General features: G+C 27.0%; 4 protein-coding genes across 4 annotated transcripts; 1 reads left to right on the forward strand and 3 right to left on the reverse strand.

Moving 5' to 3' along the window:
* Positions 1 to 2015: 2015 nt before the first annotated feature.
* Positions 2016 to 3762, reverse strand: LOC128952478 (nuclear inhibitor of protein phosphatase 1-like). The gene is made up of 5 exons (XM_054297879.1): positions 3701 to 3762; positions 3505 to 3565; positions 2966 to 3119; positions 2699 to 2904; positions 2016 to 2629 (listed from the first exon to the last, which is right to left on the reverse strand). The coding sequence occupies exons 1-5, from the start codon at positions 3733 to 3735 to the stop codon at positions 2108 to 2110; spliced, it is 978 nt and encodes a 325-aa protein (XP_054153854.1). The 5' UTR covers positions 3736 to 3762; the 3' UTR covers positions 2016 to 2107.
* Positions 3763 to 3944: 182 nt separating this feature from the next.
* On the forward strand, positions 3945 to 5004 carry LOC128952481 (transmembrane protein 14C-like). Its single transcript, XM_054297884.1, has 3 exons — positions 3945 to 4326; positions 4581 to 4682; positions 4760 to 5004. The coding sequence occupies exons 1-3, from the start codon at positions 4011 to 4013 to the stop codon at positions 4909 to 4911; spliced, it is 570 nt and encodes a 189-aa protein (XP_054153859.1). The 5' UTR covers positions 3945 to 4010; the 3' UTR covers positions 4912 to 5004.
* A 99-nt stretch (positions 5005 to 5103) lies between these two features.
* Positions 5104 to 6129, reverse strand: LOC128952480 (U24-ctenitoxin-Pn1a-like). The gene is made up of 3 exons (XM_054297883.1): positions 5733 to 6129; positions 5560 to 5667; positions 5104 to 5494 (listed from the first exon to the last, which is right to left on the reverse strand). Exons 1-3 carry the CDS (start codon positions 6043 to 6045, stop codon positions 5325 to 5327), a joined length of 591 nt encoding a protein of 196 aa, XP_054153858.1. The 5' UTR covers positions 6046 to 6129; the 3' UTR covers positions 5104 to 5324.
* Positions 6130 to 7201: 1072 nt separating this feature from the next.
* On the reverse strand, positions 7202 to 8811 carry LOC128951779 (transcription elongation factor A protein 1-like). Its single transcript, XM_054297051.1, has 4 exons — positions 8362 to 8811; positions 7583 to 8227; positions 7369 to 7515; positions 7202 to 7292 (listed from the first exon to the last, which is right to left on the reverse strand). The coding sequence occupies exons 1-4, from the start codon at positions 8434 to 8436 to the stop codon at positions 7212 to 7214; spliced, it is 948 nt and encodes a 315-aa protein (XP_054153026.1). The 5' UTR covers positions 8437 to 8811; the 3' UTR covers positions 7202 to 7211.
* Positions 8812 to 19132: the final 10321 nt, after the last annotated feature.

A 19132-nucleotide genomic window follows, 5' to 3' on the forward strand; every position in this document is an offset into this window, starting at 1 on the left:
TCAAGAAAAAGATAAACTAAAATATAAAATATATTATATTATTATTATTATGGAATATAACAGAAATTGTTAATTAATAATATTTGCAAATTTTAAAACACTATATTTTTAAACTATAATATAAATTTATAACTAATAATTGATTTTTTTACATAAAAACTATATTATTATACATAATAAAAGATATATTGTTAAATTGATATATAAATTATTTAAATGAATAATTCAATAATAACCTAATTATAGTAAAATAATACAATTAATGTACCAACAATCTCTTTATCTATATTTGAATATTAGTTTTTTCATATACAGAAATTTTCTATCAATATTTTGAAATTAATTATATCAAAGATAAAATTATTTGCACGAAAGGTCAATGCTATAAATAAATGTTAAAAATATAATATTACAATTTTAATTAAATTGATTACCGGTAATATTGAATATTATCTAAGTATCATATTAATATGATGTACTGAATAATTGAACTATTATTATAATAGTATTAAATATTAAATTAAATATTAAATTAAATATTAAATTAAATATTAAATTAAATATTAAATTAAATATTAAATTAAATATTAAATTAAATATTAAATTAAATATTAAATTAAATATTAAATTAAATATTAAATTAAATATTAAATTAAATATTAAATTAAATATTAAATTAAATATTAATATTAATAAATATAACTTATTATCGTCACTATTGCGCATTATATATATATAGTTGTAACAAATGAAATGTCTTATAATAATTAATTTAATTAAAAATAATATATTTTTAATCATTTAACAAATAAATAATATGTGTTTTTATATGGTCAGCATTTATTATATCATATATACTGTACTTTATACTACATTATTGTTATCTAATCACATAATTATCTGATATTTAATTTTAGAGCTGAAATTCTATGATATATTTGGTTTAACATTGTTTTCTATAACTAATTTTCAAATACTATAATTAAACTTCAGAGTCAAAAAAATTATATAATATATAAAATAATTATTTAAATAGTATTTATATAAATAAATAATTATATAATTAAGTCATCATTAAATCATATTTGAGTCCATATGGTTTAAAAATAATTTATTGATAATCAAATTATTACAATACTAGTTAGATCTCCACGTAATAAAATGTGTATCAATAGTTAACACGTGCAACAATATTATCTCTCTCTCTCTCTCTCAATCTTAATCTATCTCTTTACTAAACAATGCTTTCACGCGCTATATAAATATACAGTGTATTATAAAAAGTATATTTTATTTAATTATTTTTTATTTAATAAATTAAAATTATTAATAATCGCGCGACACATCAAAAGTAATTGTTTGCGTGACACAAATTTGGCACAAACATTGAACAAATTATATAGTAGCATAGATTATAGATATTTACCTTAAAATTATAAAATATTAATTTCTTAAGCATAATAATAAAACCTTATATTGCATAATTGCAATAAGAAAAATTGATAATATATTCAATAATAATTTCTTGTGTATTATTGATAATATTAAATAATAAATTAATAGTTTAATAAAGTTTTCAATTGTTTGTTATTAGATAATATTTTCTGTTGACTATAAGTCTGTAGATCATAACTATTGTATCACTTTTATTAAATATCCTATTTTTATATTTTAAACTATTTATGTTTATTAATTAATAATTTTTAAAAATTTTTTATAATAAATTTACCAACGTTTAATATCATCATTATTTTTTATATAAAAACTATTTTTATAGATAAGTTTATTGAAACTAATTTAAATCTAATTTATAATAAATAGACTCCTCATTTGCATTACCGATAACTGTAATTTTTTTGCAAAACAATTATAAATTATTTAATAATATACTTAACGATTACCAAATATACAAAAATGCAATTATTGAGCAAATCATCATTTATAATGACAATCAAATAAAATTAAATTTATTTTCGTCAATGATTTTAATGTAATGCTTTATAATACATAAATAATACATAAATACAGAAAAAGGTTGATCTTCTATAGTATAAACTTCTGTAATAGTAATTGCTTTATAAATTGCTATCAATTTAATGATTATGTATTACATGAGTAGAGACGTTGGTTTCTTCCCCGGCCACGACTCCTTCGCGTATTTCTTTTTCTTCGGTTCGCTCATATTGTGCTCATACTCTTCAAGTGGTCCGATAACTGGTTCTTCAATATATGTTTCTTCAAGTGGTTTATTAAGATCAACATCGGGAGCAGGATTTGGCAAATGAATGCCCAGTTTTGCTGATAATGAACTCGAAAATAATGGATTAGAGTTTGATTTATGTGACGACAATTCTGATGCCGAGTGAGACGATTGAGAAATTGATGTCTTGTCGTAGTGTATCATTGAATGCGATGCTTCTGTGCGTACCTTCTTGTGTGGAATCACTGATGTCTGAACTAAATTCCTGAAGCGACCAACTGTTGGATCAATATCTTCAGGGTTTATAACTTCTTCCTCTTCATTGAAGAAAACATTTCCTTTTCGTTTTCGGGGGACTTTAATCTCTTTATCGGGTATTCCTAATGTACTGATTCGCTTATTCTGAGCCGTATTGTATTCGGTTAAGTTCTGGTCAGTAAAATAAATTAAATTAAAGAAAATATTTGACAAATAAATTCATTGCAATTAATTTCTAACATCGAGTTCTGTTTCAGTCTCTGGAAGTCCAAGTAATCCACTTTCCACTTCTTCACCATTTGCATCAACTGCAGCGCCCTTTTGATTGGGTTTTTCTCTTAATATATAGATCCGAGTGGACGCACCAAAATGAAATTGACTGTCAATCGGCAGTTGTGTTGGTTTATTGGCTTCAAGTCGGACACTACCGATGAATGATCCGTGAGCTGTATTTGAGACAATAAATGTTTTAAAAAATACTTTTTATATTATTGAAGGTTTACTTACTGCTGCCTAAGTCAACGAGGAAACACCTGTCCAGATGTTTGTGATAGACCAGTGCAGAGTGCACTCGGGAACAGGAGGCGTGATCTATACAAAAGTCGGTCAAAGTTGGGTTTCGACCAAATAAATAGCACCTCTTCTCGTCGATCATTAGTTTCTGTAAACATAGTCATAGATGAAATCAATTGACAAATATAACAGATATTAATATATCATAAAATAGATGTAATCAAGAGATTAAAAAATATATGAATAGGTCTATCGGTTGATGACATGTCTCGCAAAATCAAACGCTGATTCACGCATTCATTCAGTGATAACTCAAAGACAACTAAAACATTGACAATCATTGAGATGTCATAACAAAAGTCAAACTTAGTTTTTGTCGCACTTTTTGTGGACTATTATCTCATTTTTTACATTTCTTTTGATGACAAGTCATATAACAAGTCATCCGTTCAATGCTTTACTCATTTGTCAACACTTTTAATTGATCCCATTTTTTCTCATTCAATACATTCAAAGATTCTGATTATAATTACCTGAAAAAGTTTGCCTTCTTTAAGGACATCCAAATGAAGACCATTTGGAGGTTTTCCAGCCCTATAAATGACATTAAGTGTGACATCAGTTATATGAACAACAAGTCGAGTGACCAGAAAAAGTGGTTCACATTAATGGCAAACAAGTCATGCATTACAAGACATTTAACTCATGATTGACACACAAATGACATACCATTTGGGGATATCGTAGTGACAATCACTTGTCATTGTCTGTCATCAGTGATCTTCAACTGATTATTTAATGAGAAGACATGACTTTTATATTGTCATCAGTTTATTGACAATAGAGTAAACCATCGAAGAAGTGGTGAGAATCGCAATTAAAAGTCAATTCATGTTATTTACTATAAGAAGAAAAACAAATCCATAAAAACAGTGGAAGTGTTTGTGAAAACAGTGAACTCTTTTGGAGAAACTCTTAAACAATGAAGACTTGTTGTCAAGTCATTGAAAACCTTAAAACTGTGTAATTATCTCCTCTGATGTCTCCTAAAGATCTGATTGAAGATAACAGTAAAGAAAACTCTGCAAAACCTCCGACAAGTGTTCCTCAAGACTCAGTTCATCAGTCGATTGACAATATTGTTGACTCAATTACTTCGGGCCAACAGTTGTCTCAAGAAAGCGTTTTCAGCGGTCGTCAAGACATTGAAAGTGTAAAGAGTGGTCGACTACAGACAAATCAATTGAATTTAATGAAAAATCAGATCTTCGGTATTGAAATGCCATTTGATGTAATAAGCGCTGCGTTTGCTTCCACTGTCGCCATCGGCGGTCTCATGGGATACTTGAAGGCCAGTTAGTATCAGTTATGTAGCAATTGAGGGACAGTATGTATACATATATGTCTCAATGTTACCAAACAAGTTATGGTGACATTGGGCACCAGTTAGTGATAATACCACAAAGTTTTTATTAAAAGAAAGGGATTTCCCAGACATTGAGTATCACTTGAATGTCAAGTGTTATTCAAATGTATTGTCTCTCAATTGTTTATTACCTAATATGTGATGATCTTATGTCTTAACCAATTGTTTACTACTTATACATAGAGAGCACATACTCTTTAATCGCAGGTCTTGTATTCGGTGGTGTCCTTGGGTTTGGCGCATACCAGACATCAGTGAATCCGCGTAATTACTATTTGACATTAGGTTTGTATTAATTTGAAGTTCCGGTAATCATTTGGTCACAAATAGTCACTATCCGTATATTTTTGGACGATTTATAGGCACATCAGTAGTGTTGGGCGCACTAATGGGCTATCGGGCCTTGAATTCGGGAAAGTTTATGCCCGCAGGTCTGGTCGCATCTCTCAGCGCTTTAATGGTTATCCGATTTACTGTCCGATACATTACGGACACGAATTATATACGAAAATAAAGATACCGTACAATGATTTACTATCAATTATAAACTAAACATTATATTAATTAACGTAATTATCATTACTTTAATGACATTTAAAAAAATTATTTTGTATTTATCTATCAATTGTGCGATTTAACAAATTATGGATTTATTATATTTTTTACAAATTACGGTAACATTTATTATTTGAAATAAAATTATATTTTATATGAATCTACAAATATAAATAATCTTAATAAATAAGATTTATAATATTAATAATTTTGTAATTATCTTTTTAAAATATAAGTTAATATCTACCGGTATATAAATAATTGATTTGTAAATAATACATTATTTTTATAACAATTAATTTAATTATAAAGAAAATATATATTTTATTATTAGTATTACCGGTAAGGTATTAATTTGTGTATTGAATTGAATTAATTACAATTGAGAGAACCTCTAGTCTTTTGACCGATTTGAGTGCCGGCCTCATTGACACACCAACAATGTCCAGTTGAACCGTGACATTGTTTGTTTTCATAGCCACCGTGTTTGGCACAGGTAGGCACAAAAGCACCCACTACAACAGTACCCGATGCTGTACCTCCTGTAAGAGATTATTAATTAATTTTTATCGATGAAAAGTTAAATAAGATAAACAATTGAATATACCTGAAGCTGAAGAAGATCCTGAAGTTGTACTTCGAAGACCATGTTTTTCCAGCAGACATTCACACCGTCTAATCTGTCGTGAAGGCTGACTCACAACAGTGCCATCACCTTAATTAGTACAACATTTTATTAATAGATATTTTTAAATTTCATAATATTTATTGATAACATACTCTTCCAACACTGACACCAACGACCACCAGACGTGGTTGCACTCGCATGACATTGAAGATTTGAATAGTCACCATTTGGCTCACAATTTGGGATCAAATTCGCCACCGATGTTGATCTCTGGGCTCTCTCACGAGCTCTTTGACAATCTGAGAGACCAACTGAGACACCAATTGAGATCGGCTGTCCCTGACTGACTCCTTGGCCTTGCGATACACTGGTTCCAAGACTTACACCTGCACCTTGACTGAGTGATTGGCCATAAATGTTGGCCACAATACACAACAACAATAAAGCAGAGATTGTTTTAAACATTTTAATGTAAGATTCAATTATGTAATGATATCTTTTGAAGAAAATTTATCCGCTTTTATAGACAACTCTCTCTCTCTCTCTCTCTCTCTCTCTCTCTCTCTCTCTCTCTCTCTCTCTCTTTCACAATAAATAGCTGTCAAACAACTCTCTATTTTATCAATTGGTTTAAGTCTAAAGTAAAACTTTTTTATTTAGTATTAACCTTGAGATGCGATTCCTGGAACTGATTGGAAATCGACAAATATTTTTTGCATATTTTAGACAAAACTACTTTTAAAATATATTTTTTTATAAACTTGTCGTGTTTTGCTTACAAATTGTGTAATTAAAAACTATATAATAATTTAGTGTATTTTTTATTAATATACTGTATATTTATCAATCCTTTAGAGCCATTTGATAAATGCAATCAAACAAATCATTGCCAAAACATGTGATACTATATGATGTCAAATCATTTTGTTTACAAAATTATAAAATTAAGCCAAAATTTTAATTTTCTCAATAATTTTAATGAAATACTATATTAATAAATGAATAAAGGAGTCAATGATATTTTTAAAAAATATAAATTACATCAATTAATCAAAAAACATAGAAATAGTACTGTTTTGAATAATAAACACTTTTATCGATTGTTTTTCTTAAACTAATGATAACATTATAAATTTATAAATAAGTTTTCTAAAAAAAATTTATCTAAATAATAATTGCAGTAATTCAAGTAATATCCGGCAAAATTTTCATACCATAGTTTACATTCAAAAACATAAATAATTTAATTAACATTATAAATATCTTTGTTTAGACTGTGTATAAAATTTCATTATTTACCGTAACTGCAATTTTCAATATCAAATTAAAATAAACATTATTTAATCATTCATTAAACGAATGATTTTTAAAAACTTGAATTTCATCAATATTAGTAAGATTTACAATACATAATAATAATGATAATATTTTTATAAATTTCATAAACAAAACTGTTTTTGTATAACAATTAAACAAAAAAGAGAAAATAATTTGTTTTTAATGTAAATCAGAGATTTTTTCTCAGTATATCTCATCCATTTTTAGATTAATTTTTATGTAATTTTGTTGTTGATGTGATCTTTTATAAACTAAAAGATAATTAAATTAAATCTGACGCTACATATGAAAAATTAGCAAAATTTCCATCGTTTTCCACATTCATTACAATAGCAAAATGTTGTCATCGGTTCGTCGGCACTTCGGGTTTGTACCTATTATTGGACAACAAATTATTTTTATTAAAGCCTTTTTTGGTGCATCGAAATTAATTGTATTGTTATACTATACCTGATTATAAGTACAATTACTCTTTTTACAGGCCGGACACTTAATTAGATCTGTTTTTGTGCCCGAAGTCATAGCCATTTGGTGATCATTAATAGCTTCTTTGGTAAACTTTTGTCGCAAATCTTTCATGTCTTTACTCGCCATTTCCTAAATTTGTAAAATATTTATTAAATAAAAACCTAATTATTTAATACAATTATTAATAAACACTGACCTCTGCAGTCATATTAGCAATTTTCTCGGCTCTGATCGATCCGCGCAATACATTTAGCTTCAAATCGGGATTCTTTTTGTCCGATAGATTGGCCACTCGACTCCTGATGCGATTCTTGTATTTCATGTTTGTGTCCCTAAATTCACGATAAACGTATTCCTCGACTTGTTTGGCCAGCTCTTCGGGAGCAAACAATGTTTCGTCGGCATCGTATGAATCTTCGTGTTTCAGTGCATTGGCTAACATTTCGCGACACTTCAGTCGAACACTATTAGTGGTGTCGGCCGGGAATGATGTTTGTCTAAATGGCGGACCATTTGGAGTAGTCTTTGTGCTGTTTGTGGTATTATTACCAATAAATACAGTCAGTTTAGGTTTTGAGTCGTTTGAAGACTTGTCTCCTTCACTGCCGTTTGTCTTTTGTTGATCCGTTTCACTCTTATTTGTGTCACTTTTATTATTGGGATCACTCAACAACTTCTTCCAAGACTTTATTAAAGACTTGGACAGTGAGACCACGTCGTCATCGCTGATGGATTTACGCAGATTGTTAACAGTCATACCGATGCGTGTCTTCTGCAGTACTTCCAGTGTAATCGGTATGGTTTGTAAAGCTTTTAACAGATCCAATGCTTGTGCACATGACTATCAATGATAACATACCGTACCAGACATACCATCACGTGATAAGAGGACATAACAGACATAAAATGAGACAAAAATACAAATAAATCATTAGATATATGGCATCAGTTTAATAGTGACAACACATGTAATACCGAACTATCTTTTCTTGAGATTATTTTCTCTAATTTTTTGCCGATTCTGAAGACATCTTCTTCTTTAGTACTCATTGTCTGTGTTTTATCTATGAATGTGGACACGGATTGACTGATTGTCACCTAATTTATGTAATTTGTTTGTGTTTTAGTTGTCAATGTGTGGGATGTTATGAATATGTCAATGGATTTAATGGGTTATAAATAATGCTATCAATTGATAATTGCAATCAATTGGTCCTCAAATTGATGGCAATATTGTTAACAAAAATAATAATCAAATCAATAGTCAAAACCACAACTAAATTGAATGCAATTATTGTTTTTGCAGTCAATATGTGGACAACAATAACATTGAAAACCAATGCAAACCAATGCACTCCCTCTACAAACACAACAAACAAACATCAATTACGTATACAAAAACATACCGCACGTGCATTGCATTGAAAACACGTCAACACGTGTTAGACTACTGTATAGTAAATACAATACAATTATTAATATATTGTTTACATTTCATTAACAGAGTCTTAGTGTCTAATCTAACATTAAATAAATATATGTTTAATTTAATTCATATTAATTAATACCACAATTATAACATTTATTCAGTAATTTATATTTTAATATATAATTTAATAAATGTTTACAACTTGTGATCAAATAATAAAAATGTGATTTTTATCAAACACTTGTCATTTAATAACATTATTATGTTATTAATAAATATTATATGTTTTATTAAATGTTTTATTATATTTAGTTATTTGTCAATTGAATGATGATTTTTATTAAATTTATTGGTTAAAAACAATAAATATTTAAAAGCTATTGAAATAATACTTTATAAGTAATGTATTTATAGGAATACCTATTTATCAATGCTATTGTATATTAAATTAATTTTACATTATTTTTTAAATGATGAAAAAATGTGATATTTACACTTTAGAAATATTTATTACATTAAAAAATGTATAATTAATGAGTTGTTAAATTAATTTTATCAATAATAACTCACTATTACAACATTTTAAGTAAATAAGTTATTATTAAAACAACTAATGGTTAGGAATTAAAACTTATGTATAAAAAATATTTTTAAAAATCATTATTGACTAATACTATACATTATATGTAGTAATTAATAAAATTAAGACAATATATGATATTATAAAATTACTTTACAATTATTACAATTTGTAATTTACAAACCAATCACTAACTAAGCTGAAGTTGATATAATTTTTAAAAATTAATTAATTTAATAAATAATATGTAAAACTTTGGTAACTATGTTATATTCAGTATATAGTATATGATATTAAAAATATGGTTTAAAATAAATTTTATATTTAATTTTAGACTAATTACAAAACAAATTAATTAATAAAACGGATTCTATTAAAGGAAATTAATTTATTGTTAGATAAAAGTAATGCTTGAATAAAATTGTTGTTGAATTCAATATAACAAAAGATAGGCTAAACAACTATACAGTATAATACAGTATAGTATAGTATATTATGTATTGTCTTATTAGTGATCAAAGCAAATGTAAAACTATGATAAATGAGTGCATAAAACAATTGTAGATAAATCTGAATTATAAGTGATTTTTAGGATAATTAAACGGGAAATATAATTAATTGAAGTTAAATGTATGCAAAATAAGGGGATAGAGTTAAACATTGGGAATGTTGTTTAAAATTATGCTAACTGTTCATCAAACGAATTAGCATTTTATTATATTTGTTTAACTATTGTAATGTTAAAATTATACACAAAATTATGATAATTATAAATTGAATTTTAATTGATAATAAATCGGACATTAATTGTATATAAATATTAATTATAAAGTATAAAGAAAGTAGTGTTAAAAATTATTATTAATATTTCTTATTTTAAACAAATGCTATACTGTGTATAAATAATAATAATTTTGTCCTATTTATAATATTTAATTATTGAAAATAAATTCATTTAAAACATCCTTAAAATATACAATAAATAAAGTTGTGACGGGCATATATGAGTGCTTAGCCGTCAATAGCCCGTAAAGATAACTTTACGAAGCAATAAGCAATGCGGGGTATGTTGGATAGGGAACTGTGACGTAATTTATGAATAGGCTGCTATTAGAAGACTATTTAAAAATTACGGTATATTTGGATATGTTAACTATTACGTCACAGTATATATGAATGGCCCATTCGGGGCTCTGGTCATTGGTAACTGCGCTTATATATCGTTTGTAGTATTTGGGAGCCTTCTATCGGAGCTCGGAATGACTGATCCGGAGAACCGGAATAATAGCCAAACTCTGCTTCACCTAAGGTTTACTATTAAAGTAGTCAATGTTTATGAGTCTTGAAGCCCATCCTAGACTAGCTATTGCTAGCCTGAGCTCAACTTTATTGATAAATATAATGTGATAGTCGATGAATTACATGTATTTACTAATTACAGTATATTAGATAATTAATAATTAATTTAAGTTATTTATAACATTAATATTAATTTATAATCTTAATTAAACATTTAAACATAATAATAATAAATAGGATATTAATATAGAATTGATGATAATATTAAATATAGTTAATTATAATCAAATTACTTATTTTGATTTAAACAGTATTTTAAGTTATAATAGAGAATATACATAATAGCATAAATATATACAGTATAAATTAGTTATAATATCTAAAGTTAACTTTATATTTTAATTTGTCTTTGGAAGCGCTTAAGTGATGTTTTAATCATCACATTCTTCTACTGTTGAAAAAGAATTTTCGACATAGGAGAAAATTCTATGTAGCGATGAGACATTGAGTATTGATGTCGAAGCGCGATGTTAATTCTTTATTTTGATGTTTAAAGTTAACTTTAATAATAAAGTCTTTAAATCGAATATGTCGAAAGTGTAGCGATATTATGGTAAAGACAAAATAGTTAATCATTTCAATGTGTTTGAAATATGTGGACATTTGTGTTGTAAAATATTGATCGCTGTATTTGCGATGCATTGATGTATTGTCCAATAATGACATGTGATAATAATTATTAATAGTTTTAACGGCATTGGTWTTATATAAGCGGTTAGTTAGTATTTGTAGTGGCGTCTGTTGTTGTGTTTTAGAGTCAGTGATTGAAATATTATCAATCGTAGAGCTTTCGAGTATTGCACGCGTATTTGTGTCGGAGATTCGATCACAGCGTTTACCGAAGTCTATGTTGAAATATAATTGAGTGGGTGTTGAGTTGCCGATTATGTGTGATTTATAATAATTAAGCATGACTAGGCTTTGATTGCATGTGGAACGTTCAGGGAACTTAAGCATAACGGTGTCTGAGATTTGACGACCGCTTAATCTGATGTCCAGCTTTACAGACAATGGTAGCAGAGGCTTGTTGTTGTTACCGTCGGAGACTTTTGTTCTAGTCTTTGTGAGTGATAGGCGACCGGAGGAGCACGACGTCTGTCCGTGGCTTATCTGTGAAAAGCATCCGGCGCTTAATGTTGCGACGACCGAAGACTTAAGTGCTTTGTGAGAAGTATCACGACTTTGCTCGGTGTCATGTGTGTGAGGGACGGTTTGAGTGATATTTGTTTTGTCGGCTTTATGTATGTTAAATGACTCTGTGTGTGTTTGCCGCAATTGTTATTTATTTGTTGTTTTACCGCGTGCTTGTATTTATTATATTTATGTATTAGTTGTTTGCACCAAGTATATAATGATAACATATTTCTTAGGTTTTCAAGGTGCATTGATGCCGTGTTGTATTGTTGCCGTAAATTGTAGATATGAGTGTTGGCAACAGAGGAAAGTAAACTTTGATTTGTATTGGTATACGATTGGTCTGTATACTTGTCTTTGCATTGTACAGACTTTGATTGTTTTGTTTGATGGACATCGGCTGTACCGAATTGTGATTGAATTTTAGACTTATCGATGTCCCATTGTGTGTATTTGTCCATAGCCTCGTCGGCGTACCATTGTAGAGCTTTAGATTTCAAGTGACATATTAGTTGATTGATGTGCTCGGTACCCGACATTTGTTGTATGGATAGCTCATATAGTTTGAGCCATGTTTTGATTTTAATATTGGTAATGTAACCCGAATATTTTGTTAATGACATATTTAAATAGTTTTTTAAATTGTATTTATAATAAATGTTATTTTAAACTGAAATAATATAAATATTATATATAGTAACCTTAACATTGGTTACGGAATCAAATGTTATAATAAATTGTTATATTAATAAATTGTTTTAAATATAAAGTATTAAATGTTTATAATTTAAATAAGTAACCTTAACAATTGGTTACTAAGTTTTTAAATGTTTTATAATAAATGTATTATAAATAGTTATAATATTAAATTGTTATAAGTATATGTTTATAATTAAATTTTAAGKTAAACTTTATATATATATATATATTGTTGTATTTAAATTGAATATTATGTCACTAATGTTTTATAAATTATTTTGAATTGTATTAAATCTAAAGTGACTTTAGATATAGACTGTAGTATAGTATTTTTAATAAATTATGAATTATAATAATAGAAATAATAATTAGAGTTTAATAACTGATAATAATATATGGTGTGTACAATTAAGTATTAATAAAATAAGTGTAACTTAATTGTTTGATAATAGTTTGTATTAAGTATTTTAATAATTAAATTTAAAATGTGAAATATTAATGTATTGAACAAATAATAATAATAATTGTTTATAACAATTAAATGATTTGTAATAAATGTTTTTAAATGATTTTTTTATTATTATAAAGATAAGTGCAAAATGAATGAGAATAAATAGGGGTTTTTATTTAAGCGATTAATTATAAAACAGGTAAATGTATATAAAACAAATGTAAATAAATAAATAGCCCTTTAAGTGACCTTTAAAACGGTGTGCCACATGWTATTGTTTACATCTGTAAATCAATGGCAAACCGCAAGAAGATGCCACAAAAGAAGACAAAACTGGACGCCCGACGGACACTCCAAAATCTCTGGGACAATGGCCAACATGACCCGAAGTTCTTAACCGAAGTGACCGGCATACCCCAGGCCACCGTTTACCGAGTGGTCAAGAGGTTGCGGGAAGGGAAAGGGGTTCAACAGAAGCCTGGTTCTGGTCGACCTCCAATTTTGTCAGCGAATGATAAACGTCGGGCAACCCAATTGGCCAATAAGCACCCCATGTCCAGTTCGGGCTGGATTGCGGGTGAAATGGCCAAAAGAGGTAGCCCGTCGGTATCTCGCTGGACAGTTTGGAGGTCATTAAGAAAATCAGGACTTCTTAAATGGCTCCCGCAACCCATCCCTTTAATGACCGAAAGACACCGGCAAAAACGGGTCGAATGGTGCCGGGCCAATCTCGGTAGGGACTGGACTCGTGTCCTCTTTACCGACGAAAGCTATTTTCAGCTATTTCGTCACAAGGTAAAGGTTTGGTCCCGTTCCCGACCTCAAAAGCCAGTCCCAAAACATGGACCAGCAATTATGGTTTGGGGTGGYYAGAGGAACAACAACACTGGCACTGGCTAAGGGATCAATAACCGCCGAAAGATATCAATCCATCTTAGACGAAAACATGGCCAGCATTGATGTCCTCTATCCCGAAGGTTTTGTCTTCCAGCAAGACAATGCCAGTGCCCACAAAGCCCGGTCAACAACAAAATGGTTTCGGGACAATGGATATGAGGTTATTGAGTGGCCAGCAATCTCATGTGACCTCAATCCAATTGAAAATCTTTGGAGGCTCATGAAAGATGCCTTAGAAAAGGTCACCGAGCGCTCCATCGACAATTGGATGGACAAAATTGAGGAGATATGGGAGATTGTGGCACATAAACACTCAGAGAGCTTAATCGGGAGCATGAATTCCCGATTAGAAAAGTGTATTGCGGCCAATGGGGGGAAAATTAATTATTAATTTTGATTATTTTATTATTATATATATTTATTCTTTAATATGCAATATTATTTATTTTATTAAATTAATAAATATTAATTTTAAACACAATTAAGTAATTCTCATTCATTTTGCACTTATCTTTAGAGAAAATAAATGTATTGAATAAATTTCAATATTAAATGTTTAGAACAATTAAGTGTTTATATGTGTATCTTAATTGTTTAATAATAATATGTATAGAATATTTTTAATAAGTATTATTTTAAATATGTATGAGTTATAATAATGTTTTTTTTTTTTTAATATAATTGTTTTAATAATTATTTGTTTTAAATAGTAATTATATTTAGTTTTTCTTTATAAATAAGTTTGTAATTAAAATTGGTATCGATAGGTTAGTATGTCTGTTACTATAGAATATTGAATTAAATTGATTTAAATAATTTTTAAAGTAAAATTTATAATTGTATTGTAAACTGTATCATAATATTGTTTATACTGTTATATTATAGATATGTATATTGAATTGTTTTTTTTTAAATAGTAAATGGAAATTATTTTTAATTGAGTGTTGTTATAGAGTAGACTTTATAATTGTGTATTAAACTGTTTAATATAGTTTAGTTTTTTTCTTTGTTATTGTAATAATAAATTGTATTTGAAATTGTTAACAGTATTAAATTTATTTATTGTTTGATAGACTATACGAGTTATTTACGTATGATTAAGTTTAAAGTAAACTAACGTTAACTGTTGTCTATACTTTACAATAAAGTAGGTTTGTATGTTTATGAAAGAGTAACCATATATCGGCTACTAGTACTAGTGTATGTGAATTAAATTGAAATAAATGTTTAGTAATTACAGTATGTACATTAGTATTATAGGCGCTTTGTGTGCTAAATGTTTACGCTGCGTTTAGTGAGGGCTATATGTGTATAGTTTTATTGCGGCTTACGGTATCGCGTGGCTTATTATCAGCGCAACTAAGGTTTACGCGGCTTACGATTGGCACGGCTGTGATTTGCGCAATAGGTGTACTGATCGTCCACCACTTAAGGCTATGTAAATCAGATTTGTTTTTATTTGAGAGGCCCTAATAAGTAGTTTATATACAGCGGATATTGTTTCGGTAATATGTGCGCCGAGTATTGAATAAGTACATTAAGTGTACTGTAGTTATAGTGTAATTATACTGTTTAATAAGTTTTAAATAAGTGTAGGATTATCGGTGATAATTGTGTAGCATTTAAGTTATATTATTTGTATATTAAGTTTATATAGATAGGCTACGGGTAATTACATTAGCGTGTAATTACTATTTATGTTTACAGTAAATATATGGTTTTAAATTACTATTGTTTTGTAATAGGTATGTACGGCACTTATAGGTATAAAGTAAACTTTGAATTAGGCCGTCTATTGTGATAAGTATTGGGTGAATCTGATTTATACAGTAGTATAGTATAATTACTTTTTAATAAATGTTTTTCTAATATTTGTACTGTATATTAAATTATTTTTTTTAAGTGAATGCGCAGTTATAATTATATATGGTTTAGGCAGGACTGGTATTAATTAAATTGTCGGTAATAATAGGTAAGGATTTGCAATCCTACCGACTGCGCCAAATGTGACGGGCATATATGAGTTCTTAGCCGTCAATAGCCCGTAAAGATAACTTTACGAAGCAATAAGCAATGCGGGGTATGTTGGATAGGGAACTGTGACGTAATTTATGAATAGGCTGCTATTAGAAGACTATTTAAAAATTACGGTATATTTGGATATGTTAACTATTACGTCACAGTATATATGAATGGCCCATTCGGGGCTCTGGTCATTGGTAACTGCGCTTATATATCGTTTGTAGTATTTGGGAGCCTTCTATCGGAGCTCGGAATGACTGATCCGGAGAACCGGAATAATAGCCAAACTCTGCTTCACCTAAGGTTTACTATTAAAGTAGTCAATGTTTATGAGTCTTGAAGCCCATCCTAGACTAGCTATTGCTAGCCTGAGCTCAACTTTATTGATAAATATAATGTGATAGTCGATGAATTACATGTATTTACTAATTACAGTATATTAGATAATTAATAATTAATTTAAGTTATTTATAACATTAATATTAATTTATAATCTTAATTAAACATTTAAACATAATAATAATAAATAGGATATTAATATAGAATTGATGATAATATTAAATATAGTTAATTATAATCAAATTACTTATTTTGATTTAAACAGTATTTTAAGTTATAATAGAGAATATACATAATAGCATAAATATATACAGTATAAATTAGTTATAATATCTAAAGTTAACTTTATATTTTAATTTGTCTTTGGAAGCGCTTAAGTGATGTTTTAATCATCACAAAGTAATCAATGATATAATGAAAAAAAACTTTGATAACTCACTAATCATATTAATTTCAATAATTATAATACATTATTGTATGCTTTAATCTTACAGTATATACAATATTCAAATATAAAATGATATATTTTTGTGTGTTTTAAGCGTCTGAGAGAAAGTTAATATATAAATTATATTGATTTTATAAATCCAATAATATTAATATCTATTTAATACTTAACTTTTAATATCATTTTCTTTTTCCTTGAGCTATACCTATATAAAGCAGTACTTTAAAAATATTTATTAAATGATTAAAGCATTACAAATAAAGTTGTATTTAAATGCTTGAGGTATTGAAAAAATGATAACAATTTGATGCAATGTGACTAATAGTGTCTATGTTTAATAACTAAAGTTGTTAAAATGCTAAATGTTTTCTTAATAAAATTAGATATAAAAAACTACATTAATTGAATATTTTACTTAAAAATATATTTTTACATATTTAATACATATAATTCACGCTACTTTCAAACAATGTATAGCTTTCATCTAAATATTAATATACATAATAATGTATTTATTATATCAAATTCTATAAAGTATTTCGTGGCAAACGTTAACTAAAAACTAATATTCAAATTCATTCATTCATTTCACATCATAAATGCATTATTTTGTCGTTTTTCTCGACATTACTAAATAGGGCTAAAAATAATGTATATCTCATGTGTTGCTATTAATAACAAATAGGAGATTCACACCCAAACTACATATAAACATTTATTTCGTCTATATTTCACAAAATACTATATTTTATTTCCAAATAATTTATAATCGTATAGACAAATATAATTTTATTATACAGTATAGATATAATATAAGTTGTATTATGTATATATAAAACAATATTCAGGTCCACCCATTTTTGTCACAACTCGTTTAATTCATTTATATGTATCAATATATTATACATATAATATACATGTAATACATTTATTTTTATATAATAAGTGTATCAAATTATTTGATGATTTTCAAAGATAGTAATCAATGGCAAACAACTATCCGCCCGAAGTGTTGTTTAATATATTAATATATAAAGGTATATATAAAGTATCAAGAAATACAATACCAATAATATTATTATTTCAAAAGAGATTTAAAAAATAAAACTAATGACCAGATTTATAAAAAAATAAAAATATTATACTGATAAGTATATTTAGAAAAATACAGAATATATTTAAAACAATTTTTAGTTATTTTATTTATATAATAAAAATATTTTTTATTGCAGTAAAAATACTAGTATTATATAAATTATATATTTTGCTAATATTACTAAATGTGTCTCAAAAATGACAAATTAATCCCTAAAATAAAGTGATAAAAATATTGAGTATGAATTCATTTTTATGTAAAACAAAGAATCAGTATTTTATATTATATTATAAATCTTATAACATTTATAGCACTAAATATCACTCATTTATGCGTATAACTATATTAATGGTTATAACTCGTAAATGTTGTTAATCATAAAGAGCTAGTGTTTAAATATATACAATAAATAGTATACTGTATTATTCAGTCTATTTACAAACAAATATAAAACATTGTATATCTATATAAATTTTATTTAAATACTATACGGTATAAATAAATGTGTTATATATACAGTAAATACAAGAAAGTACTGTATATTAGAAAGAAAAATGTGAATTACATTAAATTGTTAGACCTTTTAGATTATAAGCTCCACTTATGTCACATATATATATATATATATATATATATAGAGAGAGAGAGTTTTAAAATGTGGTTTTAAAAAAGATATTTACTTTTAAATATACTCTTATTTTTTATACATGACTTAATATAAACTTTTTGTGTGTAAATTTAACTGTTATTTTTATATATTTCTCTTATCTTTACCTCAAAAATTCAATTAAAGTCATTTTTCATTTCTCTTTTTGTTATAAGAATTACTACAAAAATATCTCATTTTTATCACTGTATTTTAAGTTTTCACAATATTAATACAATTTTAACATTAAATTTAATCATTAAATCAATTTTAATTCAATCATTAAATCGTTATATTAATTTTATTTGTGACAATAAATTGAAAATTAGTTCATACTTCACACTTAAATTATAAAATGCATAAAATATATTCATTATTTACATTCATGAATATTCCGGTGCTTTTTTGAAACAAATGAGTGAATTTCATAATCTTAAAGTTCATTAGATTTTTATTATATTATTTATAGATAAAATAAATTATAAATTTTTTAAAAGTACAAATCATTGATTTGTATAGTAATTCATTTAAAATATCTAATTAACCAAAAAATGCACAAACATGTGGCAAAATTTGCATATTTACAAATTAATTGTTTATTAATTATTGCATCATATATTTAATATTAATAAATTAAATATTAATG

This window comes from Oppia nitens, unplaced genomic scaffold, assembly GCF_028296485.1.
Source record: "Oppia nitens isolate AA-2021 unplaced genomic scaffold, nextdenovo-longstitch-racon4-pilon3 scaffold1_pilon_pilon_pilon, whole genome shotgun sequence".
Lineage (NCBI taxonomy): Eukaryota > Metazoa > Arthropoda > Arachnida > Sarcoptiformes > Oppiidae > Oppia > Oppia nitens.

Coding starts and splice junctions, on each gene's coding strand:
- LOC128952478 (XM_054297879.1), bottom strand. CDS start 3,735: ATGACAAGTGATTGTCACTACGATATCCCCAAATG. Junction 3,566..3,700: donor CACTACGATATCCCCAAATG/GTATGTCATTTG, acceptor TGTCATTTATAG/GGCTGGAAAACCTCCAAATG. Junction 3,120..3,504: donor AAGAAGGCAAACTTTTTCAG/GTAATTATAATC, acceptor CTATGTTTACAG/AAACTAATGATCGACGAGAA.
- LOC128951779 (XM_054297051.1), bottom strand. CDS start 8,436: ATGAGTACTAAAGAAGAAGATGTCTTCAGAATCGGCAAAAAATTAGAG. Junction 7,516..7,582: donor TTGCTAATATGACTGCAGAG/GTCAGTGTTTAT, acceptor TTACAAATTTAG/GAAATGGCGAGTAAAGACAT. Junction 7,293..7,368: donor GTAATTGTACTTATAATCAG/GTATAGTATAAC, acceptor GTCCAATAATAG/GTACAAACCCGAAGTGCCGA.
- LOC128952481 (XM_054297884.1), top strand. CDS start 4,011: ATGTCTCCTAAAGATCTGATTGAAGATAACAGTAAAGAAAACTCTGCA. Junction 4,327..4,580: donor CATGGGATACTTGAAGGCCA/GTTAGTATCAGT, acceptor ACTTATACATAG/AGAGCACATACTCTTTAATC. Junction 4,683..4,759: donor TAATTACTATTTGACATTAG/GTTTGTATTAAT, acceptor GACGATTTATAG/GCACATCAGTAGTGTTGGGC.
- LOC128952480 (XM_054297883.1), bottom strand. CDS start 6,045: ATGTTTAAAACAATCTCTGCTTTATTGTTGTTGTGTATTGTGGCCAAC. Junction 5,668..5,732: donor TTGGTGTCAGTGTTGGAAGA/GTATGTTATCAA, acceptor GTACTAATTAAG/GTGATGGCACTGTTGTGAGT. Junction 5,495..5,559: donor AGGATCTTCTTCAGCTTCAG/GTATATTCAATT, acceptor AATCTCTTACAG/GAGGTACAGCATCGGGTACT.